Source organism: Bemisia tabaci, chromosome 6 (genome assembly GCF_918797505.1).
Source record: "Bemisia tabaci chromosome 6, PGI_BMITA_v3".
Classification (NCBI taxonomy): domain Eukaryota; kingdom Metazoa; phylum Arthropoda; class Insecta; order Hemiptera; family Aleyrodidae; genus Bemisia; species Bemisia tabaci.
The window spans coordinates 21,126,006-21,152,809 of record NC_092798.1 but is presented as its reverse complement, the minus strand read 5'-3'; the positions used below and the strand labels follow the sequence as shown (position 1 = coordinate 21,152,809).

General features: G+C 37.8%; 2 protein-coding genes across 8 annotated transcripts in view; one reads left to right on the top strand and one right to left on the bottom strand.

Annotated features, from left to right (window-relative positions):
- Window positions 1-26,804, bottom strand: part of LOC109040781 (trichoplein keratin filament-binding protein) — a 39,668-nt gene that overhangs the window by 11,358 nt on the left and 1,506 nt on the right. Inside the window, exon 2 of one of the 2 annotated variants that reach the window (XM_019056853.2) lies at window positions 24,565-24,654. Coding sequence is in view for 1 of the 2 variants with exons in the window: in XM_019056845.2 (XP_018912390.1) it covers window positions 14,014-14,021 (8 nt within the window). In the remaining variant the exon portion in view is untranslated. Of the gene's footprint in view, window positions 1-14,013; window positions 14,172-24,564; window positions 24,655-26,804 lie in introns of those variants that run through there. The other variant, XM_019056845.2, reaches the window with a different exon arrangement.
- Window positions 2,627-25,535, top strand: LOC109040759 (uncharacterized). 6 transcript variants are annotated; one of them, XM_019056823.2, is made up of 11 exons: window positions 2,627-2,895; window positions 8,067-8,173; window positions 14,879-15,059; window positions 15,522-15,593; window positions 16,320-16,608; window positions 18,430-18,617; window positions 19,152-19,275; window positions 19,919-20,235; window positions 20,889-21,207; window positions 22,035-22,336; window positions 24,576-25,535. In XM_019056823.2, the coding sequence occupies exons 2-11, from the start codon at window positions 8,169-8,171 to the stop codon at window positions 24,840-24,842; spliced, it is 2,064 nt and encodes a 687-aa protein (XP_018912368.1). In that variant the 5' UTR covers window positions 2,627-2,895; window positions 8,067-8,168; the 3' UTR covers window positions 24,843-25,535. The 6 variants fall into 6 exon arrangements, with proteins under 6 accessions (XP_018912368.1, XP_018912377.1, XP_018912360.1 ...); XM_019056815.2 differs by lacking the exon at window positions 2,627-2,895 and adding an exon at window positions 4,877-5,160; XM_072301280.1 differs by lacking the exon at window positions 2,627-2,895 and adding an exon at window positions 4,877-5,221.

The following is a 26,804-nucleotide window of genomic DNA, read 5'->3' as shown; positions in this document are numbered from 1 at the left end:
ACACGGATTTTGATTGCAAAATACACTGCAGGCAAAACAACTGTAGCATGGTTTTCCTCCAACTTCGCGAATCAAATAAAATGTAGTTCTGTTACAGTTCTTTGACCCATAACTACGGATGTGGTTCTATGTATGTATCGTAACAAATTCGATATATGACTAAATAAGGGTTTATTCGGGTTAATTTTTTTTAAAAAAAAAACGGACCGACAAAATAGTCCATATTGCAGGTGTAAACATATAATCAAATTCTGAAGTTGACTGGCTCGAAAGTAAAGCCAGAACCGCGGACGCAAAAATTGCATCAATCGACAATTATTGATATCGATATCGATCAATTAGTCGATTCTGAATCACCCGAGCAACATTTATTTTGAGTGTCTCTTGGATGATTATTTGCAATTTTACGAAAAATGGAGAACTTGTTCAGCGAAATTTTGCTCTCGGACAACCCGAGGTCCATTTTCTCAGAACTTCATTTCTGAAGTTACCATTTCAGAATTTTCGGAGGGTGGTCTCCCTCCCACGCAACCCACCAGAACAATTCGGAGCGGGAATCAGTCATCTCAGCCTCAAAATGTCCCACCTTAAGAAAATGTACTCACTCTGTAAAGACGTCAAAAGTATGCGCTTGAGGGAAAACGATTAAAAAATTAAGTGCACTTGAGGCAAAAAGATTTAGAAACCAATGCAGGGTGTCTACTAAAATTGAATTTTGGATTTGCCTGATTATTCTTGATATTTTAGCCGAGCCTTCCTGATTTTTCGCGCGAATAAATTGGCACTCGTTTGATTTGAAAAATCAATGATGAATTACATCAATTTTTTGAAAAATACTTAAAGCACAAGGAATTTCCTGACCCATGACCGATTTGCCAGAAATCGTTCTGACTATTTCTGATATAATCGAATTTCCCGATATTTTCCGGCTTTTACTGATTATGGACACCCTGCAATGTGTGTCACGACTTTCTTGACTTGACGAAAAAAAAACCCTTTCACGGAAAAATGTCCTCGCGAGTTTCTTACTCCGCGCCCGAGGATTTTCTGCGCCCCCGCATTAGCGCGCGTGGAAAACCCGGAAAAGCCGAGAGGGAAAAGGGAGGTCAGGGTTGTGCGTTGTCTTGAGTGGCGAATAGTCTCCACAGTTGCGCGGAACCATCTTGACCCGCCGCACAGTGGATCGAGTCAATCAGAGAAGTCGGACATGAAATTTTTGACTAAAACTGCAAATTTTGATGTTTATTTCGTCTCATTTTAAAGTATAAGGGGTGCTTTGAGAAGAAAATTTCACAAGGAATTCGATGGAACCACTTTTGGAACCTCAAAATTTTAAATGAACGGAGATGTACGCGTTTGAAGTTTCCAAATTATTTCCGACCTCTCCTATTAACTCGATCCATTGTGCGCTGATTTCTGCCTGAAAATACGTCGCTTCCCGGACGAAGGAACTTAACTCCATTCCAAGGTTGCAAAATTGACTCGAACAACTCAATTTTTACAAAAATACACCCGCACCATTTGTGTTCAGAATTGTCGTCATTTTTACATGGGATCGGAAGAAAAATCACTGAAATTTTCAGTTTGAAATTTCCAACATTCTCTTGTTAAAATTCAATTTGCGAAGAGGAAATGTGGTAAAATTGAAATGAGGGGCTTGAAGCACAAGGCGCATAAGAGCAGTTTTTGAAAATATTAAGAAGTTAAAGATTTCAAGTAAAACTAGTCTTATTCTTGAAAAATTCGCTCCCACATTCCAATTTTTCCAATTTCCAATCCATCAAAAATTCACTTTGAACTTTCTTTCCGCCATACGGATCTATGCAATTTCAAAACTTCAAACAAGTGTTCCTCGATATAGCAAAAACTGCACTTATGCGCCTTGTCCTCGAAGCCCCTCAAATGTAGTTAAGTTCTTTCGTGGGGAATACATACTGCCGTGCTAAGGAAAAACGCCGTATGAACCTTTAGGCATTGCCAAATTTCCTTTGGTAAAACACGAATTTCCTGGTAAACTTATGAATATTTTCCTTCCGATTTTTCAGATAATTTTGTTCACGATTTCATCTGAAGTCTCCGAAAATTTCAAGGAAAAATGTTCACATCTTTCCTGAAAAATAAACATTTTATCGAAGGAAATTTGGCAACTCTTGAATGCTCATACGGCGTTCTTCCTTAGCACGGCAGTATAGTGGTTGCTGGTAGCCTCCATCTGGAGGCCGATTATTGAAACTGATAGACAAAGCTATAGACAAAAACGACAAAAGGGATTTGGAGGGATCCTATTGGTGGAAGCGGGTGGTGGCAATGGACATAGGAGGTAGGTAATGGACTAACTAACGGCAACCCACCAAAGATCCGACAGTTCGTCCATCTTTTTCTTCCTTAGTCTGTTAGAACCAACCATGTCAACCAATAGGATCGCTCTATACTCCCTATGTCTTCTTTGTCTATCGCTTTGTCTATCAGTTTCAATGATCGGCCCGCTGGAGTGGCGGAAGCCGAAGACTGAGAGCGGAATAAAGCTCGTCGGAGGCGCCGGAGCTGAAAAATCAACAGAGAAAACAGCGCGAGAAAAGCGAGGCTGCAGCCAAAAACGCCCACGCGTTTTGCGACTAATTCCACGGGCGACCGCCGCTCGCCCAGTGCTCCCTCGTTCTCCCGATTGAAACTTTTCCCCGTTATGTTTCCGAAAATATAACGCTGTTCCTCGTTCTCCACGAAAAATTCGACTGTGATAAAACTCGGAGTTCGGCGATCGAACCCGAGGAGTGAATTCAAATATTTCGTGTGCTGTATTGTGTGGTTGGGATTTTGTGCCTCAGTTCAATCCAGCAACAGCTTCCGTGTTTACCCGAAAGTTTAAGACTTACGCGAGGATTATCAGTTCACGAGGTTTGTTGGTTTTCCTTCGTGCTGAATTGAGAAAGATATTCTTCCCTCTTTTCTGCTTGCATACATTACGCTTCGATTAACCAGTGCTCACTCTGCAATACTGATTTTTCGTCGAATTTAATGAAAAGTGATAAAATCATATGTTGAGCGTGTGCTGCGTATATATTAAGTGCACGCGCCGTTGTTAATCCACATTGGCGGATACAGAAAACTGGCAACATTGTTTTTTCTCCATTTAATTCTATGAAAATGTATCGATTCTTGGAGGGGCCAGGTGTTCCGATGAACATCGATTATTTTATATACGTTTAAATGGAGAAACCCGGTGTTGCCAAATTGCTGGATCCGCTTCTGTTAATTCATCCTGTGTGAACTACCCTCATGGTTGACTCTTCATACCATCAATGTAGCAAAAATAATTCTGAACGGTTGTACAGATGAAACACAATGGTAAAAAAGTTACTAGGTTCCCTTCTACGTACAAGATGATTCCAAAGTCCCACATCATCCCTATACCATTAGGATTTTTGCCCCTTTTCATAGTGGTTCCTCAAAAATTTCAGGAGGCCATCAAAGTCGTATTCTTTGACTTAGAAGCACTTAAAAAATTTCAAGTCAAGTTTTCAAAAGTTACAGGGTGATGCCTGATGCTAGCGGCAAGGGACTTTTGGATCATTCTGTGTGATGCCTGGGAACTCCAGAAGCCAAAGCCGACACAACAGGGCTTAATTTCGCCCATTAGGCGCTTGGTTAATACTGTCGGACTTGATCTGCTACTAGGGCACGACCACTACCGTTCTTCTGCACCGTGGATCCGGACTATACCAAAATAGAGAGGGTGAAAAATGCTCTCACGAGCACTTGTACTTTCCCTCATAACTTGTCACCTTAATGAGAAGAAAACTCTGAAAGAAGTCGCTCAGATTTGAAGGCGGCGTTACAGCTAAGGCGAGAAAAAAGCGACCACGTAAAATAATGACAGCGAATTTTCCGCTACGCAACAGAGATAAGATGAAGAGGGTCTTGTCATGCGAATATGCTTCGAAATTTCGTGCACGCCCATTGCTTTCCTCCCGTCTTAACATAGTAGAAACCCTTAGCATCACATCCCCAAAAGGCATTTTTCGGCGGAAAAATCGCGATATATTGATATATTATGCGATTTTTTGGAGGAAAAATCGCTGGGATCATCAACATGTGAGCGATTATCTTCGATCTGGTCGCAATTTCGTTTCAATTCATTACGATTATGTGTTCGATAATATTGCAATAAAACAACGTCGATAAAATCGTGATACATTTCTCCGATCAAGTCGCAACTAATCGCGATCACTACAACTTGGGTACCCTTTCACTGTACTTGAGAGCACGTTTCACAAAAGGGCTGAAAATACGTTTGTCTATGACGCGATACCCAAACAATCCGACTTGGAACATAGTTCCGCCATTACGATTATTTGTTCGATAATATTACGATAAATCAACGTCGATAAAATCGGGATACATCCTCCGATTAAATCGCAACTAATCGCGATCACTGCAACTAGAGTCCCCTTAAGATCACGTTTCCCAAAAGGGCTGAAAATACTATGTTTATGTTGCGATACCCAAACAATCCGACTTGGAACATGCCCGGGTCCGCTTTTACGATTATTTGTTCGATAATATTGCGATAAATCGACGTCGATCAAATCGCGATCCATTCACCGATTGAATCGCAACTGATCGCGATCACTGCAGCATGAGTCCCCCTTAAGATCATGTTCCCTGAAGGGGCTGAAAATACGTTTGTTTATGACGCGATACCTAAACAATCCGACTTGGAACTAAGTTCCGCCCGCTGACTCAGAAGCGATATCGACGGTCGAAAATTGGCAGCGACCCTCGAGTACGTAGCGTCATAAAATGACGTCACCTCGTGAGGCAGTCGTAGCTACACTTCAATTTGATTGCAGCATATTTTGGGAAGATATTAACACGACGTACATCACTACTAAGGCATGCAATTTCGATTTATTCGCATCCCGCGCCACCGGTCTTTGCGCTCATTAAACGTGATGAAGAGGGAGCTCTCGACGGAGTTGTGTGACGGCAACGCTACGTCGCGTGGGCGAAAGGTTTCCCGTCGAAGTGACATTTCCGGCATAAAGTTTTAGTGCGTGTGTGTGTCCCGCGAGATGGTTACCAAATTTCAGCGAAAAACACCCTGATTCGTAAAACGCCGCCGGCTTTACGTATTCTACCAAAATATCGCTTTCCCAAGAGGTATTTTTGGACTGAATTTTGTAAATAGAGACTACGATTTCTGGCTCAGTTTAGAAACAACGTATGTACCATTAGTTTCCCCATGCACACAAGTGTTCTTACGGATTTAGTGGACTAAATTTTGTAAATAGAGACTACAATTTCTGCCTCAGTTTAGAAACAACGCAAGTACCATTAGTTTCCCCAGGCACACAAGTGTTTTTACGGATTTAGCGGACTTTTTGTAAATAGTCGAGACTACGATTTCTGGCTCAGTTTAGAAACAACGTATGTACCATTAGTTTCTACATGCACATAAGTTTTTTTTGCGGATAAATTGGAACTTGTAGTTCCTAATTGCGAGATGTAGTTCATTTGGACGGCTTTGACTAAAATCAGTCTGACGACATCGGACGTGGCCTGATTTCCGCTAAATTTTATCCTTTTCAGAGAAAAAACTGACATAGTCAGCAGCTTTCTGACTCAAAATGCTGTGAGTATGTTCTCCTTACATTATCGAAAATTGAGACAGAATGTCAAAGCTGCATATTGTTTATAGTTTTTCACTGAGAAAAATCAAACATTATAGGAAATCAGGCATCGTAAAATGCAATTAGACCGATTCTTTTAAACACCATCTGATCCAATAATAACAGAGTCCAGCGTATAAATAACGAAATCAGGTGAAACTTTTCAAAATTGGCCTCAAACGATTATTTCTTCTGCGATATTTAAAAGGTACAGAGAAAAGGTATGATTTGAGAGATGAGAAAAAAACATCGCTTTCAAAATCGGTTATGATAGTTTAAAAAAATTCTTCTTGCAAGCGATATTGCTTACAATTTGATGCCTTTCACATAACGTGATATTCAGCATCTCGACAGTTTCCATAAAAACCAAAAAAAAATCAGCAGAGCAGGGGGAGCTCCAAGTCAGACGAAGTTGCGAAAAAATTGAGGTTAAGATCTCTTTAAATTCAAAATAAAAATATTAAATAATCATAGAGCGTAACATTACACCGATAAAACAAAAATAAACTATTGATTTAGGGATGTTGCTACACTTAATCCATCCTTAGCTCCGCAAACTTGGTGGACATATATTCATTTATTTGCAATTCTTGGACTCCAGCACTAATTTTAAACCTACCTCGTCAAAACATTTGGTTCGCTTTTCAATTGCTATATTTTTGTATCAATTATATCGGTAAGAAGCGAGCGGAAAAAGAACCATAATATGATTGCCTCGGAAGCAACAAAAAAGTAAACGCCTCCACTTGAGCTAACACATGATGTGACTGGGGGTCGAGAACGCGTGAGAAGGGAAACGCAGCGAAGGGGTGCAATAATGGAATCGTTCAAGCGAAAAATGCCCACGTGAACTTGCTACTTGCGGTGCACCTGCTTTTCCCAGAATACATGCCCTAGAACAACTTAAGAACATTTAGGGAGGGGCTCGTGTGCTTTTTCACGACTTGAGAAGAGGGGATAAAAAAATACAAAATAAAAAACTGCAGAGTAATGAATGAAAAAGAGACCGACATATCCTCTGAGGGGAGAAGAAATAAGCATGAAGGGAGGGACTGATGGTAATGGTGGGGAATAAAACATAGCACTGTTTTAGCTGATAATGTTTTCACGATGCCTAAAAAAAAAATTAGTTATTCACGAGTAATTTCCCTTTGTGGACTCAAAACAAAGATTCAAAGACTTTGAGGATGGACGTCATTGAGAAAAGAAAAGAAAAAAAAAAAAAGAAAAAAAAAAAAAAAAAAACATCGACGGTTAAAGCACCAAACCACGTATCTTGTTAGAGGTGTTTAAAAATCTACGATTTCAATCTAATTGTTTGAAGGAGAACAAACCAACATATCATTCCTCGAAGTTTGCACAGAATTTTCTTCGCACAAAGAAAAACCATGAAAGTTTCGAAGACTTTGAATAGTTTTCCATTTAAAAAATAAAGTATAACAGGAAGTCTACAACGTCGCAAATTGAGCTATGTAGTCTGGTAGTTTCACCGTCGATATGTTTTAGAAGATAAGATGACGGTGATACATACAGCTTGTCAGTTGAAACGGCGCGGCGCAGTGCGCGGTGCCGAATCAGATGGAAACGAAATCGCTACTAGTTCGCCTTCAAATTCGGCGATGCCACCCAACCTCACACCGAAGTTAATTAGGTTGCATCCATCGATTGGATGTATTCTGAGTGTTGCTTTCTATTTTGCGGACCTATTCCTTGCTTGAGAGAAATTGGATTAACTGACAGACGCCCAAAGCCATGCTAGGGAAAAACACCATATGAACAGTTGAATGATGAGAAATTCCCTTCGATAAATACTAGTTTTAAGAAAGTTATGGATATTCTGCTTTGCGAATTTCAGAAGAATACGATTGATAATTGCAAAGAAAATTCTTTGAAAAATTGAACGAAAATTTCAAAGAGCCCACCAAATCCTGTGCCTCATCAAAGCAAATTTGTCAACAGCCGAAAGTTCATACAGCATTTTCCCTTCGCCTAACCTGACGCTGAATTTGGACGTTTTCGACCCTCTCCTCCTTACCATAGAAACACTTTTGTGGCATGCAGATATCTATCCATCGACGCGTACGAACAAAAATACGTAACGCTCTGTCCCCAAGAGCTTTACGTATTTTATGAACGGCCAGAAATGACTTTTCCAAAAAGCAGGCAACAGAAACGACTATTGATGTGTTTAATTTTGAATTGAATTTCACTCTTATTCTTCGAATAAAAACCGAAACCCTGCCACGAACATGCTCTTGCTATTATAGCAACAGCAGGGTCACTGAAAATTATGCGTCTTGGACCAATTTGTTGTTCGGCTTTTTCTTGCGAAATAAATGCTTTTCTAACTTTTTGTCTTTTAATACATATTTTTTCTTTCGATTGCTTTTTTAACAGATAACAATCAGCTTATTTCGCTTGTTATACAAATCGCTTCCAATAGCTTCTTTAACAGTGCTCTCAATTCACGAGTAGTTCGCCGAGAAAACCCGCACTATCATGATGTAAGTACAAACTTTTGATATCGTGGATTTTGTGAACTGTAATGTAATGAGAAACAACAGTAAAATTCAGAATTTTAAGTATGGTTGGAAAATTTACCAAAATTAAATATTCAAGCAGGAGTACTATGAGGGTTTTTCGGAGCAAACATCCATTGAAATCTCTGCCTGAGATTTCCTTACTCCACAAAAACATTAAAAGTACGCTTTGAGCAAAATATTTTTCGAAATAAGTGCGAAATACAAAAAAAAATTAACGATTTTTTTTTCTTTACGGTCAGACGAAACGCGCGAGGTTTTTTTGCAATTCGGTAATTTTGCAAGGACTTGACAACTCGAAAACAGTTTCAAGTATATTCAGGGACTTTTAGGGGCATTTCGTACCCTGATTAAATATTGAGTTGAAATGTTTCTCTTTCACTCTCCCCCATCCCCATCTCCCTTTTCCAGGAACAAAATTTAAATTAGAGTTGAAAAATTTAGCCAAATGCTGGTACAGGGTGTCTAGTCTCTTTTCGATTTGGGAAATCCTGATGAAGGCCTGATTTTTCCTGATTTTTGACTGCTTAATCCTGATTTCAAAAATTTTTCAAATCCTGATTTTTTGCGGAGAAAAATTATAATTTCTGCATAAGCTTATGCGAAAGCAAAACTCTAGGATTTCGGACTGCCGACTTTTCTCTGATCCTGATTTTACAACCGATTTTTCCTCACATCCTGATGAAATCGGGATTAAAACCTGACTGACCTCAAATCCTGATAGAATTGGGAAAATCGGGAAATTCCTGATGCTAGACACCCTGTGGTAATCGAAATGTTGATTAAACGATTACTTTATCCCGTTGTCTATTCCGATAAGACATAACTCTTCTTTACACTGGCGGGTGATGGAGTGGGGATTAAGGAGACAGGAAGTGAGAATGGTCACGCACTGCTAACCAACTGCGGTCCCTCCCTATGTTCGCTGCGTTTGTGACTCAACACCCGTTCGCACTTGTGAGGGTGTGAAAAGTGTCTTGCGTTATTATAAAATAAAAAAATACCTGACAAAATCGATCGGAAGGGAAAGAATGATTCATGCTAAAATGAATGGTTATATGCTCAGTGGCCGACTCGTTTAGTGCCGTTGGGACGTTGGGTGACTGCTGGTGGAGAGACGACCACATAAAAGTTTCAATCGGTGATCCAAAATTGCGCGAGAGATCAAAAAGATATATCAGATTTGCGCGAATGAAGAAATTAAGATATACTACAATGCGGGAATTTTTAAACTGATGGAGAAGTTTGGCAAAGTAGGAAGCAATACAAGAAAAGAAGAAAATAAAACGCATTTTATATTTTCTGTTGCGAACTTGTATTACGGATAATTCATTACTATCTCGCTATTCTTTTAAATGACTGACGTCATCAGAGGAGAGAGAGACGCTGACTGAACTTTCCATGGACTTTAATTTGACCGCGCTAGGCAGAAAGGAACCAAGCCACATTAGCTATAGTCAAATTGAATTGGAAAATTTAAATTTTTACATGAAAACGGCTGTGCCGATTTTGGAGTAAATTTCAGAAAATTTCTTGCATAGTACGAAGCAAATTCCTTAACATTTTCAAAGGAATCGCCGCCCAGTTCGAGAGAGGTTGGTCGATCTCAAAAGATCCGTAATCAATTAGAAAAAAGGGCAGTTATATTTTCTCCATTTTTCCGAAAAATTGATGGAATATGCGTGATGTCGCGTCAACGGTGTGGGCGTACATGTGAGGCCAATGAACTTCCTTGGCCACCCTCTCCCAATGGAGGAAAAAAATCAAGCGGCATCTCACTAAAAACCGCTCCACATTTTTAGGTAGATTTCGAAGAAATATCTACCTATTGCAGACGGTACGACATCGTAATTTTCGGGAATTTTCGCTCAAAGAGCATCGATCCTGAAGCCCTGAGTTGAAAAATGTAGGTCATAAAAAAAGTACGATATATATATATATTTATATATATATAACTGGGATCTAACGAACCTTTGCGACCGTTTTTTTCCGGAACTATCCATACGATCAAAACGAAACTAAGCATGGTTCTTCACTGCTATGAGGTCTAGATCGAGTTTCCTTTTTCGTGAAAATCGATCCACCCCTTATCCGGAAAATCTCAAGTCCAAAAGGGGATGGTTTTTCAAACTCGTCCGATCTTAGTCGGTGATACGTCAAAAAACTCGTCTCATCGTGGCCTTCAAAACAACCTATATTCATCTACCCTCTAAAACCACCCCTTATCCGGAAAATCTCAAGTCCAAAGGGGGATGATTTTTCAAACTCGTCCGATCTTAGTCGGTGATACGTCAAAAAACTCGTCTCGTCGTGGCCTTCAAAACAACCTATATTCATCTACCCTCTAAAACCACCCCTTATCCGGAAAATCTCAAGTCCAAAGGGGGATGATTTTTCAAACTCGTCCGATCTTAGTCGGTGATACGTCAAAAAACTCGTCTCGTCGTGGCCTTCAAAACAACCTATATTCACCTACCCTCTAAAACCACCCCTTATCCGGAAAATCTCAAGTCCAAAGGGGGATGATTTTTCAAACTCGTCCGATCTTAGTCGGTGATACGTCAAAAAACTCGTCTCGTCGTGGCCTTCAAAACAACCTATATTCACCTACCCTCTAAAACCACCCCTTATCCGGAAAATCTCAAGTCCAAAGGGGGATGATTTTTCAAACTCGTCCGATCTTAGTCGGTGATACGTCAAAAAACTCGTCTCATCGTGGCCTTCAAAACAACCTATCTTCACCTACCCTCTAAGACCACCCCTTATCCGAAAAATCTCAAGTTCGAGGGGGACGATTTTCCGACCTGTCAGGCTCATTAGGCGCAATTGTTTTCACAGAAACGATTAGTCGAAATCTACCTCTCGTTTCCACTGTGGCTGAAAAGCGTTTTTTTCTTAGTTCAACGCATACATTAAAGGCACCCCAGGAAATTGATCAGATAATTGAGGGAACTTCTTGCCCGACTTCTAAGCTTATCCTGACTATTTTTTTATTTTCTCTAAATCCAAAATTTTCAAATTCCCTGACTTTCTCTGACGTTCTAATAAAACTTCCACTTTGGTTTCCCCCCCCCCCCCATTTAAATTACGCTCGCTACTGTTAAACGCACCTCGCAAAGTTTCCTGAATTTTCCTATGAATTCCCTGACTTACCCGGTTTTCCAGAGCGCCGACAAACCTGCATAGTTTTTCTATGGAGCCGGAGTTCAGTATGGAGTGAGTATGTTCAGCCGGAGTTGCGAAAAACAGGGTTGCCACAGAATTAAGAAAATTAAATTCCCTGATCTCCCAGGCACATTCTGGTGCAATTGTCTGACAATTGAAGATATGCCAGATGCCTAGAGAGACTTGGTTTGATATACATTTCGGGCAAAATTTGAAGTTCGAAACGTCAAACCTATTCTAGAGAGGATATAAAGGTGACCTGGCAATTTTTCCGACACTTCCAAAGTTTCTCCGACTTTTTAAACAGCTAGGGTTGCCACGGAATTTAGAAAATGAAATTCCATGACATTTCCCTGATACACTTTGGTGAAATTCCCTGACAACTGTAGATATGCCAGGTTGTTAAAAATACACAATTAGAAATAGTTTCCAGGCAAAATTTTGTGTCATAAACGTCAAACTCGCTCTCGAAAGTAAATTAAGATGACTTAAAGATTTTTCCCTGACATTTCCAAGTTTTCCCTGACTTTCTAAAATTCCCTGACATTTCCCGATTTCCCCGGGATTCCCTGACTGTGGCAACCCTTTTTAAAATTTCCTGACTCGATATTCCTTGACTATGCCAATCCTGTAAAAATTGGGCAGTTTTTTTTTTTTTTTTTTTTTTTTTTTTTTTTTTTTTTTTAAATAGTTCGACGCCTCGTGATTAAAGGAGGGGACTCTCTGAATTTATGTCCGCAGATGCCTAAAACTATGCATATCTAAGAATTCCTGTAAATTTTTCATCACTCGGGGTCTCGTTTCGAAGCGGCCGGGCGAAAGTGAATGATGGAAGAGGTCAGACGACTGACGATCTGGGAAACGAAGGCGAAAACCTCGTGAATATTTCGAGGCGCCCCGACAGCGATGCTGAAAATCATGTGAACTCGAACAGCGATACAACGATGTCAGATGTCCCCGGTCAGCCCCGCGATAGCCCCCGCATCGCCGAACCGCGCAAAAACCGCGAATCCACCCGAAAGTTCCGGTGGGAGTTGGGTGGTTCTTGACCGGGAGTTCCGGCTCCGCGGTATGCAAAAACAGCGGGAAGAGCGGTTAACATGGGGCGATAATTTGTGGAGCGCAAGGTTAGCGATGCCTCCAAGCTCAGATATTATTAGACGGATTCAAAACATTTCGGACTAAAATGTTGACCCTTCTTCATCGCCCCGCCGACCCCCTCCGCCCCCTCGGGAACACGCCTACTCGCGCTTTCCGCCTTCCGCCCAAATTTCGCCGTTTCATTCAATTTCGAAGCGGGGCGAAAAGTGTGAAAAATGAGGTCTGCCCCTCCCCGCCCGCCCTCGCAAATATAAAACATAATACAACTGGGAATTCAGGAAGTCGCCGAGCGGCCGGGGAAGAACACGGGGTGAAATTAATAACCCAATTAATGGTGAGCAAATTGATGGGCTTATCAATTTCCGGCGTTGCATTCTTTGTCACGCTTTGTTTTCGAGAATGCAAGATTCGGTGTGGTTTATCTTTGCACTGGAAAAAAACACATTGGATCTAGAGTCCAGACTCTTAAATATATGGACAAGAAAAAGTACTCTTGATTCAATCAGGATCTAGCTTAAATCAAGAACCAAGCCTCTTAATTTAAGCGGATTTCGTTTTTATTCAAGCAAAAATCCGATTGAATCAAGAGTATTTTTTCTTGTCAATGTTTTCAAGAGTCTGGACTCTAGATCCAATGTGTTTTTTTTTCCAGTGTTTTTTTTTCGAGTATGCAAGATTTGGTGTGGTTTCTCTTTGGTGTATCAAGGGTGCCTCTGGGTATTTCAGGCTGACACAATGTTTTAGGAATTCGCCTAGGGTAACATACCCTGTATAAGCGCAAATGAGATATTGGACATGCAATTCGCTAAATCGAACGGAATTCAGAGTTTAAAGGGAGACAAAGAACAGAGGAATAGAAGTGTAAAAAAGATGGTGGGCGTGTAAAAGTTCAAGGAGAAGACAACAATGGAATCTAAGCCGACATTTCTTATGGGAATGCGCAAAATAGGAAAAAGTTGCCTTGAACATGACTATTAAAAGCTACAAGCATCTAGGGTGGGTGCGTCGGGGGGGGGGGGGGGGGGTAGCGACTTCTAATTTTGCAAAAAGCAGCGTCTGGATGCTGAATCAAAAAATGACGACTCGAATAATAATTTTGGCCAATCGCTAATATTGCCGGCCCCTTCTTGAACCTTGCTAAATCTCAGTTAGCAAATCCAGTACCTACCAACGTTACCGTAAGTGAGGGGCTCGCAGGGCAAGGCGCATAAAAGCAGGTTTTGAAAAAACTGAGATATTGATGATTTCAAGAAAAGCTAGTCTTAATGCATATTCTGTAAAGAATTCTCTCCCAAATTCCAATTTTTAAGCATCAAAAAGTCAGTTTGAGCTTTCTTTCCACCACAAGTGTCCGTGTAATTTCGAAACTTCAAACATGTGTTTCTCGAAATTGCAGAAACTGCACTTGTGCGCCTTGTCCTCCAAACCCTGTAAGTGGAATCGACACCAACGTTCACGGCTAAAGAGAAATACGGTTAAAAAGGCTTGCTAGGCAGCTACTTCAGAATCTAACAAAATAGATGGTGGGTCAAAGTTACCTCCGCATAATGATTTCAAAAAAACGTCAAATACTGTCACGTATAATGTTTTGGGTTGCTCCAGAAGCGGCACTCGGAGAACTGATTTGCGCATATAACAAGTACCGCGCGCGCGTGTGCAGCCTTTCAATGTTCAACTTCGAAGTGCATAACAAACCATTTGATAACGGAAATTATCTCTCTTATCACCCAGCTTATCTTCGATCTGATCTGCATCTGATCATGGCGGCTGATTCTCGGCTGTGCTTAGTTCATACTTTCAGCACAGTCCTCATCTCCCGGGGGGGAGGGGGGAGGGGGGCTTGTGCATTTTGTAGATCTCCTTACGTTTCACAGGAAAGGCCAAAAAGATCGATAAATCATAGACATTTTTTCCGGTGTCGTTTAAGCCGGAAATTTCCTCATTTTCCCAAAAATTTCTTCGCAGATCGCACAATCGATCGAGCAAATTTTGCACCCCTAGATTAAGCTACAGATAAATTTTTCAGAGAGGAGAATGGGAAACGACTTAGAATGTTTTTTGGACCGAGTTTATCAGAAAGGAAGCAACCCACACAAAGTTAAAACTGAGAAAGAGAGGTTTGCAGTTGTTTTCCTCCATAAAACTCGATGTAGAGAGTAAACTTTAAACGCTCTTTTCACGGACTAATATTTATTTTTCAAATTGGAATTTTTGGCAGAAGAAAATATAGAGGAACTCAAATACATTCTTAACTCAATTTTTTCGAAAATGTGGGTTGGTTCCTTTCTGATGAGGTAGGTCCATTTGTACCTGATACACGTAAGTGTACCACCAGTTGAAATGAAAAATGCAAACTATGCCTTCTGAATTCAATAATAATTAATCAATTAATTCGTATTTCAGGTATACGTCAACTTTATCAATGCCCATAATACGAGGAGATCAAGGAAGTCAGCCTAGGACCACTTTCAAACCCCCATGGGTCCGAGATGGACCAAGTCCTTTGCCAATGCCAGCTGCACCCTGGACAGCAAGAGCTAGAGAAAATGCGGCGGGCTCAGGATCAACAGAGGATGCACCCAAGGTAAAAATATACTTACAAAACAAAAATTTTCATGATACCAGAATCTCATTCTTAGTTACATTTGAATTAATGCAACACAAACTTAACTTGTTCTGCGTAAAGTCATTAAAAAGTCAATTTTCTTTTTCAGTTACTGGGTATCACTTTTTATCGAAAATCAGGAAAATAAAATAAAGAGTGCAAAAATATTATCATTTTTCTGCATACTCGGAAGTGATATGAAAGATAAAATTCATATAACCCTTAATTTAGGGCTTACTTCACGAGCAATGCAGTGTTGAAATGGACTGCATTTTGCAATTTGGAACTAAAAATTCTGGCCTAGTTTAAAAACAACGTATGTTCCATTAGTTTCCCTATGCACATTAGTGTTTTTTCAGACGAGCCAGAATTTATAGGTCCAAATTGCAAAATGCAGTCCAAATATAGCAAGGTTTTAAACATATGTTTTATTTGTTACAGTTTGAGAGACCAACTCTAAGGAAGCAAAGCAAAATCAATATAGTGCCTTCACAGCCTGCTGAAAATGGTCAGGTATGTATGACAAGATTTCCAAGAGCCTTCATTGTAAGATTAAAAAATTAATGAATAGTGCTAATTATACAAAAAATAATGGGAACAAATTTCGGATTTGTTTAAGAGAAATTGTCCCTCTTTTTTACTAGAACAGCAAGTTTCATACACTTTGAAAGCTTGAGTTAAGACTGTTTCAAAATTTCAACCACAAAAATTGATTCTTCAAAAAAAGACTTCAAGTAATGGGACTAATATCAGAAAATTTTCTGAGTGTCTACTAAAATTTCATTTTGGATTTTCCTGACATTTTCCTGACTTTTCAGGATATTTAATCAGAAATTTTCTGACTTTTTGAGAGAATAAATTGACACTCATAAGATTTGACAAATCAAAATATTCCCTGAATTGACTCCAATACTTGAAAAATGCTTAAGGTAATCAAAATTTTCTGATCCAAGACCGGTTTCCCTGATAATTTCCTGATATTCTCCGGTTTTAACTTATGGTAGACACCCTGATTTCAACTATGAAAAGCACCTCTTTTAAAAGATAAGATTGTTGAGAAATATTTCGGAAAACTTGAGAATAATACATATAATAACTTGTTTCTTAACAGTCACATCAAGGGTACGGGTAGTTAGTAAATCTGGCATGGAGCTGTCTTTTTCAGCCTTTTCATTGGTGACAAATACATACAGATTATGTAAAACAAAGACTAAATTAAAATTCTCCAAACCATTTCAGGTGATAAATGCAACCAATCAAAAACCACCGACAAATCCTACAAACCGAAAAGTATCAACAGAGAAAATTGTACCTATTTTTCGGGACTCATCATCACAAAACTCAAATCAGAAGAAAGCAGCTGAGGCTCCAGCGCAACGACAGCCCCCGGTGAAAGATTCTGCCAAACCACCTCCAGCGAAAGATGCTGCAAAACCACCGCAACCTGGTGCACCTCCAATGCCTCCTCCACCTCCACCTACTACAGGAATGCCACCACCACCTCCCATGCCTGGAGGTTTGCCGCCAAGTGAGATATTTTTTTTTCTTTTCTTTTCCTTTTTTTTTACGAGCCTCAAATAGCCCCCATTGGTAAACCCACGCTTACCACCAGCCCCAGGTGACCATTGTCTGAGACCATCAAACCCAGGTCACCTGACCGGCAATCAAACTCGGGACCTCTTGGAGATAGGGCCAGCACTACAGCCTTTACACCACAAGACGATAATTTTACAACCTAACTCGAGGTGTACCCTAATCATTTTCAAATAATAAAATATTTTAAATGTTGAATCAAAGTATCAATGAAAATACTGGGAGCCGCAAGTGACAAAAACCACAATACATTCGATAAGAGGGCAATATTGGGAGCTGCCAGTAGTAAAAACTGCAGTAAATTAGATAAGAGGACTGCTAGAAGTTAGTGCTCATGCTTGCGGCAGTCCGAGTAGGTCTGACAAAGGAATATAAACATAAAATTAAAAGTGTCCCACTTGCACAAAAACCAAGTTTTAAGATTAAAAATTAGGGCCTGGTAGTCTTGCCTCATGCACTGACTTCTAATACATAGAGAAAATCTGACACTCTACATCGGAAGTTCCGAGTAAAGTAGTACATCACTGTAAGATAAAAATTGAAAGCAGCCGAGAACGATTCACCTGAGGTTTGAACCATCCTAAAAATTATTTTTGAGGCACAATTTAGAGTATCAATGACTAGCTTGAACAAAATAATAATAAACAAGAAAGTAATAAATAGCACGTCTTTATGGGGTGTTCAATTGTTCAATGCTTACAGGGATCACTTATAAAAAGCAAAAATTAATTATTTGAACATTTATTGATAAATCACTTTTATCATGAGCAGAGAGAATATCATGGCTTGAAAAATGATGTGATAGAGCTAAAATGAAAAGCACAGAAAGATTCAGATGATGAGATCGGAAGTTTTGATCTTATGCCAATTTGAAAGTGTGCCAGTGTTATAAACTTTGTATCTGTGCATTAAAAATACTTTTAGATTGATAATTGTGTGTTTAAACTGTCAAATATTCTTGTGAAGGTTGAAATTTGATAAATTCAAGTTAATGGCAGAATTCAGGAACTAATAGTTGAATGATCTGACGATTCAAACCATGCCAACATTTGTGGTTCATACTTTAATGCCTCAAATTGAATGAAGGATTGTTAAAAGTCATGTACGGCGGTATGTACATCATGAATCTGTGTCAACTTGACCATGCATGTTTTCATTGATACTTTCCTCTTTTTTAAGTCTATCTTAATTGAAAAAAGGGCATTTCCTAAAGGGATGACAGCAGACATAAAACACTGAGAAAAAGGAGAGAAAAAGCTAAAGTAGTATCAACATGAATTTTAGACATTTTTTCTGAGTTTACTACTGATTGAAATTGAGAATGCACGTTGGCGCTCTAAAAATGAAAATCGTACTTCGGGACAGTGCGAGTTTCTTCCTAAATCTTGGTTTTTGGTGGAAAAACACCAACTATAGCTTCATACAACTTTTTTTTATTATTTTCTTATGCTCTTAGAAAAAAATTAATGATTTTCTTTGTCAAAAAAGTGAGAGTGACCAATTTGTTATGACCAGACCATATGATTGTAACATAATACAGCATAAAAAGCTAAAACACGACAATATTTTCTTTTCGCAATAAAAAATTAAGTACATTAATAAAATATTTTTTGCAGGACACTTTCACTAAAAAAATGTCACCTGCATACACATGATTTGCAGGAATTCCATTTGAGTAAAATTTAATTTCATGGGTTGCAAAAGAACCTGAGCAGAATGAATGTACTTAAATTTTATTTTTCTAAATTGTTTTCAGTTGAGAGGAAACCACCAACTCCAGAGAAACTTGCTAAATTAGAAGCACTGAGAAGCAGGCCAAGGAGGCGACCAGATTGGACAGACATGATGAAAGAAGTGGAAAGTGGAAAAAAATTAAAGCACGTAGAGTGCAACGATAGGAGTGCTCCTGTTTTGCCCAATGCGGTAGACAAAGCAAAAGGACAGGTAAATCCTACAGAAGGCAACCTTTGCATGAGAGTGTTTTCATAATTATTTTTAAAAAACTAAACTTGATAAAGATATTTGATAAAAACATTCGAATCAATTTGAGGAGCAGATTGCCTTCAGCAAGGACCATTCAATGACCATTTTGAAACCTCCAATATACTAGCGGCACGCTTCAAAAGCGGGCGACCCATGTGTACCTTTAGTGATATCCAATTATGAAATTATATACATTTAAGACAATTTCTAACTTTTAAACTAAAATAAAATTTATTTATAATACTAGTAAACATTAAGTTATCTGGATAAGTGTCACTTTTTAGTTGAGTTTAAATTTATTTTATCTAACTTGATCGAAAGCAAATTTGGTCATTTTTACTATATACCTATATGCTTTTAAAATACTAAAAATAGCAATGATAAAATATTTTATTTCTTTTCTTTCTGTGATTTTAGTTAGAAAATAACTCATTTGTATTATTAACGATAATATACCTCCATGTGGGACTTGAAAATTTGTTCTCGTTATTACAGTTTGTGTACGATTCTGAGACAAAATCTAAAGATGATTCACACAATGCTCTACTGAAAGAAATTCAAGGCGGCATCAAGCTGAAAAAAGTCAAAACTAATGACAGAAGTAAACCCAATATAGATGGTGAGGCTTTTATCGTATTCTCAGACTTCTTTTTATCCTTCAACGCGGAGAGACATAAAAGGAATTGATCTTACTGAAAATAAATCTTTTATTATTTTAAAGGCAATAAAATTGTGAAGATGGCTTGTACCCATTTTGCAATGGGTGGATAAAACAGATTCCAAAAGATGTTTCATAATCCGATCTGCCACCCGATGAGCAATAATAAAATATCTTGAGCTGTGGGGAATTGACCTACCAAAACAGGTCCCATAAAAATTTGCACAATTATAAAACTGGTTCAGATAATGAACGATAGAGTTTTTCTTTTTTTTTTTATTGGAAGCGATACTTAAGAATTTTCAGACAGAGATGTTAGCTTGTTCGTAGAGGTAAACACCAAGATTAAACACTCGTCTAACTAATATGATTGAACATTTTACTAGAATTTTCTGAGGTTCTACTATTCACCTGGCACTCATTGAAATCATAGAGTACATAGGTGGGTGGTGCACTCGCCAATGACATCAATTAAGGACAATTAAGTGCCTCCAGACAAATCAATCAGTTCAGAAATAAGTTTTCACAACCCTTCCTATTAGATATGTGACCATATTATAAATAGCCATAACTGCTCCTGTAATGTTTCAATTTTTGAATTCAGGTTTGCGAAAGTTTAGAAGACAGATGACAATTGAAGAAAAAATACAGAAGTCAATGTCAATGGCAGATGTTGTAGCCGCAGCAGCTGAACCAGATGAGCTAGACGATATTGACAAAGTTCGAGATGATCTTCAATCAAGTAAACAAATGCTTGCTCAAGAGCTACGAAATAAGGAGGCTTTGGAAAGAGAAAATAAACGACTAATGGCTAGGTTACTCAATTTAGAAGCTGAATTAGAAAAGGAAAAAAGCATGCGGCAAATAGAGGCTGAGAAAGGTGCTACAGTGGTGACATCCAGAACAGAAGAGGATGAGAAGGTAAGATTTGAAAAGGAGTGAATATTCTGACTCTCCCTTCAATCTGAATAATTAAAGGTAGATTGAATAGTTATGATCTCATTCATCAAAAGGTTAGAGATTTTGAGGAAAATTCTTAGCTGCTGAGAAATTTTCATCCAAAGTACAACTAAAATCTTCAAGCAAAACTGATATTTTGCAATTAAATATTTCCAATTTTGAGGTTTTACACTAATCAAGGACCTGGTAACAGAGAGAAAAAGATAGAGGGGAACTTTACAGCAGTAAAAAAGTTATAGTCCTGACAAATGCAGCAAATAAATTTAAAGGGTGAACCTTAATTCTTGGAAGAAATGAAAATAACACAATGGCCCGAATTCAGAACAATAAATATGATAAATAAAAAACAAATAGGTACACAAGGCTAAAAAAACAGAATAAAAACATGTCCTGGTTGTGTTCATTCTAGTTTTCAGCTTTGTATACTCATTTGAGTTGTATTTATTGTATTTATCATTTTCGGAAGAATATAACAAATTTCTAATCTCCTCTCCCTCAAAAAAAAAAAAAAAAAAAAAAAAAAAAAAAAAAAAAATTATTCTGATAGATATTTTGAAATTTTGGTCATAGCTATGTATTCAGTTCACAGTTCTCAGGATAAGTTTTTTTTTCAGCTGATAGTAAAACTCAAAGAGGAGGCTCAAGAGGCAGACAAGGTCGCCAAAGAGATGGAGGAGAAATACCATGCAACCGCAGAGGAATTGGATAACACACGACGGAAACTAGAAAGCGCTTGGCTGCGGAACCAAGAGCTGGAAATTCAGCTAAAAGCAGCCGAGGCACAAGGGGTCAAACTCCCAGCATCTCTTATTAAAGCGCCTTCATCCAAAAAATTAGCCCAATCCATAGCAAACATGGCAAATGGCAAATCGTTAGATCTCAGTGATACTGATTCTGAGGAGTACGAGGAAGAAACGGAGACAGAATCAGAAGGTACGTAGCACTTGAGTTCTCTGACATGCGTCTGCTCTGCATCTTTGATCGCAGCATGTTCAATAGAAAACGTACGGCTGACATTAATTGCTGACGGTATGATGGAACTAAAACCAACTATCTGCCATAAAAGATGAACGTATTTATTACTAGCATGCTCAAAATAGAACACAACCCATAAAAATTAATCCAATAATCGAAAAACTGCAAAATTGTTTCAATTGACACTGCAAATCTTACAAGTATTAGTACACTAATTTTGTTGCTGATATGAAACATAAGGCTCACCTTATATTAAAGAGAAAACGATCAGAGATAAAAAAAAAAAAAAAAAAAAAAAAAAAAAAAAAAAAAATATCAAGAGACATAATAGAGGAAAAACAGAGATCTTTCAAGTTCAAAACTCTCATAAATGTTAGTACTTGCATAAATATAACTAACTTTAAATAAAAATTACTTTATATCATTAACTGCAAAATAAGTTACTTTTGATGAGAAATTATGGAAATGTTGTTTCATGGAAAAAAACTGAATGAAACCAGGGCTCCCTGAAAGAACTGACTACATATTCTTGACACTATCATTCTGAGAAACTTCTTACTGCATGTAAAAATTAAATTTAGAGCATTGATTAATAATAATATAAAACTGATGTACACTTTTACTTTACAATAACTTTTACATAATTTTGAGAGTCAAAGAATGTGAGTTGTAATATTTATACTGAAGATATAGATAAAATGCAAGAATAGACTAAATACCTACTAAAGCTTACTGCTTTGATCTACTAATATTGCCTCCACTAATCACTATTCATTGTTTTATAGACAGCGAAAACGAGGCCAATGCTGCAGAGAAAGAGGAACGACGGACTGCTAGAGAATTAAGATTATTAGAAAGTAAAGTGAAATCTTACAAGGAGAAACAACAGGCTGCCCAAAAAGAGCGCAAAGTTTTACAGGAGCAGATGAAAAAGCAACAGAAAACTTTGAGAGACGAAAAGAGAAAGTTTAAGGTTCTTCAGAAGGAAGTGGATAAAATGGCTAAACTAATGCGAGATGCTGAAGAAGAAGAAGAGGAGGAAGAAGAAGAAGAAGAGGAAGTGGAGGAGGAGGCAGAAGAAGAGGAGGTAAGTATTCGTTTTAAAATAAGAGCATTCGTAAAGTTACTACTATATTTTTAAGCTACCTACTAATTTTTTTTTTCTTTCTTTCTTTCTTTCTTTTTTATACATTAACAAGGAAGTAAGGCTGGCGTCTAATACTGACAGCTTGATACTAAACATTGTTGTACAAACCATGCTGATATATATGAAGGGCTTGGAGGACAAAACACATAAGTACAGTTTTTGAAAAAATTGAGATATTAATGATTTCAAGTAAAACTAGTCTGAATGCATATTCTGTGAAAAATCCGCTCTTAAATTCTAATTTTTAAGCATCAAAAAATTGGTTTGAGCTTCCTCTCTGCCGTGAGGATTTTGAATTTCTAAACTTTAAACACGTGTTTCTCGAAATAGCAAAAATTGCACTTATGCGCCTTGTCTTCCAAACCCTTCATATATTTATCATTACAACATCATTCAGAATGGACCACTAACAAGGGACAAAATTAAGCATTCTGATTTATGTTTCCTCTTCAAAATTTTACATACCTAGAATACGATTGATGTAACCATTTACTCCTAACCAACTGGCAGGATATTAATTTCAAACCAATTTGATAAATTTGTCTGTTCACAAGTTATGATCATGTAACTTCTAAGAAAGTCTCTGAAACATGTTATCTGGTTCCAGTTCAATACAGAACACTTTAAACCATCTTGCACTTGCAGGTATAAAATGATGTGGAGATGCAGCTGGTTCAGGTTTAACAACTCCCATCCCTTGATGATTTTGAAATATGTTCAGCTTTGCAGAAAAAAGCTTTTATCACCAATGTTTTGACTTTATATGAGGATTTTGGAAGTCAAGGAGGTTTCACAAGAGCCTCTTAAGCCACCATAAAAAATTGTCATTCAGATTGCCAAAATATCACTAAGTTCCAGATTTCTCTTGAAAATTTTGACTGTTCTCTCTCTAAAATCCTTTTCAACCATAAGAGCCTCAATCGAAAGAAGTAAGCCATCAGAGTGTGACCGTCATCAAAAGGGGAACTTAGTCAAAAAAGTTCCACCTACATAGAAAAAAAAGGTTTATCGTTCTATTAAAGGAGATGGTATTTTCGGGATCTCTATAAACCAGAAGTCAAATCATGAGTTGTTTCATTGCTCAAGGCTTTCAAAATGTGTACTTCATTGCTGACGAAAGTCAGATCTCAGAACACCTGCACAATATGCCACAGCACAAGTGGCCCCTGTTGAATCCATGCTTCTCCATCTGCCCACCGAACTCACCAATGACATTTGAACTACCAGGTTAGGCTAGCAAAGGTATCAATTACCTCAAGTTAAGAGAAATTGGACAATACATGTTTAATCCGCTCTATTTGGAGACTGAGACTGCCTCTCGCTTTTGCTTCGAAGGACTTTCTGCATCCCTAGAAAATTTCTATACATTTCCGTTAGCTTATACAGTCTCAGTTACCTACACTGTTTTTGTTTCCTCCTTGTCATGTGTAATTTTTTTACTGAAAAACCACCTAGCAAACTCACAGACTTCATTGCATCACCTTTCAGCCAAAGTATTGCTTTGGCACCATGATGCCGAAGGTCTCAAAATAGTCTAATTTTTTATGGAAAAACTAATGCATAGAATCACTTAAAAATGTTTCATGATATATCTTTCGTCATCAAGATTATTCCCTGAAAATTTTACGAAAGTAGCAAAAAATTAAAAGAGAAAATTAAAATGATATTGAGATGTCTGGCAACATGTTAAGTGTTGAAGAGTACCTAAATAACACTTGTGAGACTTTGGCCGGAAGGTTAAAATTGATTCTTTCACTTATTCTATGGAAGTGCAGTGAAAACTGTTTATAACAGACTCTGCTCAGTTTGGAAAACCTATCTTCACAGAAATTTTTGCTGGTCCCTTGATACATAAATGCATGTAAATAACCAGTTCATAGCGGAAATCTGATGTTACCGAAAAAATTTCTCTGTCTTGTGAGATTCCATTATGAACATGTTTCAGTGAATAGTCTTTCCCTAAAATCATTCCAGTTGCTGTCTTATAAATTTTGTCTTTTTTTTAATTCAAGTATACCTAGAGGCAGAGAAGGTTGGAACAAAACTCATGAAAATTCCAATTTGTTCAAGTTTCAATGAGAGTCAACTATAATACCGAAACACTAAGTTCCGGAGATTGACCTGTTTAGAAAACAAAAATAATCAAAAAATAATATATGCCTTATTACCTTGATTACAGGAAACTGAAACCGAGAGTGAAAGCGAGGAAAGCTCATCGGAGGAGGAGAGCGATGATGAAGTCCCAGAGGATGCCGATACTGAAACCAAGAAAAAACTATTATCAGATATATCAAAACGATATGAAAATAGACTAACTACGTTGAAAAAGGGGAACTATTTAATGAAAGCAAACATTGATAGGCTCCAAGATGATATAAGTAGGCAGAGAGAAATGCAAGTCGAGTTGCAAGAAGACTTAAATTCGGTTTTAACTGATTTGGGATAAATCCATCTTTATCTTTCCATCAACAACACAGCAATAGTGAGACTAGAAAATCATCAACTATCTAACAAATTTTACAGGGTGATAATTTTTCTTGGCTTTCCAAAATCCCTAACTTTTAAGTAATTTTCTAAGCACTATTTCTCATAGAAATTCTGTTGACGAAACCTCTATTAATGGCTGATAAAGTTTATATTTATCTTTCTAAGTTGTTGACTTATCTGAACCAAAAATTTGTATAAGCTGACAAATCTGTAAATTTTTAGAGCGAAAATATTGTTGAGACTAACTTATTATTTAGATCTGAGGAGTCAAGGATGAAAATGTAAACTTTTCCTTGTGGATAACTTGTAAAAACAGACTTTGGGACTTGAAAGACTAGGGAGAGAATAAAAAAGGTTTTCTTTCAAGAAGCACCCCAAAATAAACTGAACACTTGCAAAAGGCAAGTATCTTGCAGATAATGACTCCGCAATTTTCTACACATTGGTCATGTTATACCTAGATTAAGTTTCAAACTTGTTAATTCATTGCTTTAATGTTTCAGTAATTTAATTTTGTTATCAATCTAATTTAACTTATTTAAGTTCTACTTTTGAGGGGAAATTGATGCGTTTTAAATTATTACCAACTATTTATAAATAATTAATTTTTAATTGATTTTTACTTCCTTGAAATAAAATTGAATCATTTTAACACTGTTTATTTGTGAAAATAATCAATTGGTGACGATTTAGGAATAATGATGCCAACTTTCCGAAAGTGGATTCCTAAAATGATAGTACTCTTCGAAGATCTGAAAATGGTCAGAAATATTACCTTAAATCCCAATCTTTCAGTCGATTGTTTATCCTGGTTTTATTTTACTCATAAAATGTACATTACCTGCCAAACCCATACACAGTTGATTTTTAGAGAACAGAAATGGAGATGTTGCACGTGTGAGGAATTTGCGATTTGACTATTGATTCTTATATAAAAGTTTGCGAGAAACTTGATGGTGCCACTGGTTTTTTCTGAGATCAACTCCCGGGCTCAAAAAAAAGCTCTCAAGTTAAGGCCAAAATGGAGGGGATATCCCACGCTATCCTGAGAGTCCATCTCTACATCAAGTCAAACTCTCCATGCAAAGATAGGGAGCAAATACATTGACAGGGCTGCCACTTCATTTGGGGACTCTAAAACTGAAAACACGGCAACCCTGCTTATGTATTTGCTCCCTATCTTCCTGCATTCATCATCTATTTCAATGATACCATGTAACTTTATAATTGTTGACATAGCCTTAAATGTTTAAAGATTCCCACAATTAACTCTTTCCTAACAAGTGGTGCAGCGTGGCATTTTGATGCCCACTGTGGATATGAGTGTTGACAATCCTCTTTCCGGCTCACCCACAATCCTCCTTCATTCTCATCAGAGTCAACTGCGGCAGGAAATTTTTGATATTGGAATCCTGGCCAAGTAAGATAACACACTTTTACACAGGATCCGCCATCTTGATTCTGGAACTTTCTCTCAATTAAAAACTGAGGATAGCTGCAGGTCGATTGTTGAATCGTTATCGAATGACCTTGATCGATAAATAGCATTGTAAAGATAGGGATTTATCGATCAAGTCCATTCGATAACGATTCAACAATCGACCCGCTGATCTTAGGTTGCACTCTATAAGTGTGTATACTTATTTGGCACGGACTCCACTAATTTTCACATTTTCATTAGGTAGGTATAGGTATAAAGCCCAATTCACACTATCAAACTTTTCATTCAATTCTTGAATGCAACTTGTTGAGTGAAAAGTTGGATAGTGTGATACTAGAAACAACAACACTGACACAACAACACTAAGTACAAGAAAAGAACACTTTGATGAAAAATGGAACGGGAACTTGAATGAAACGACACATTCAACTTTTCGTTCAAATTTCCATCCAATTGGCGCCGCCATTTGGATGGAAAGTT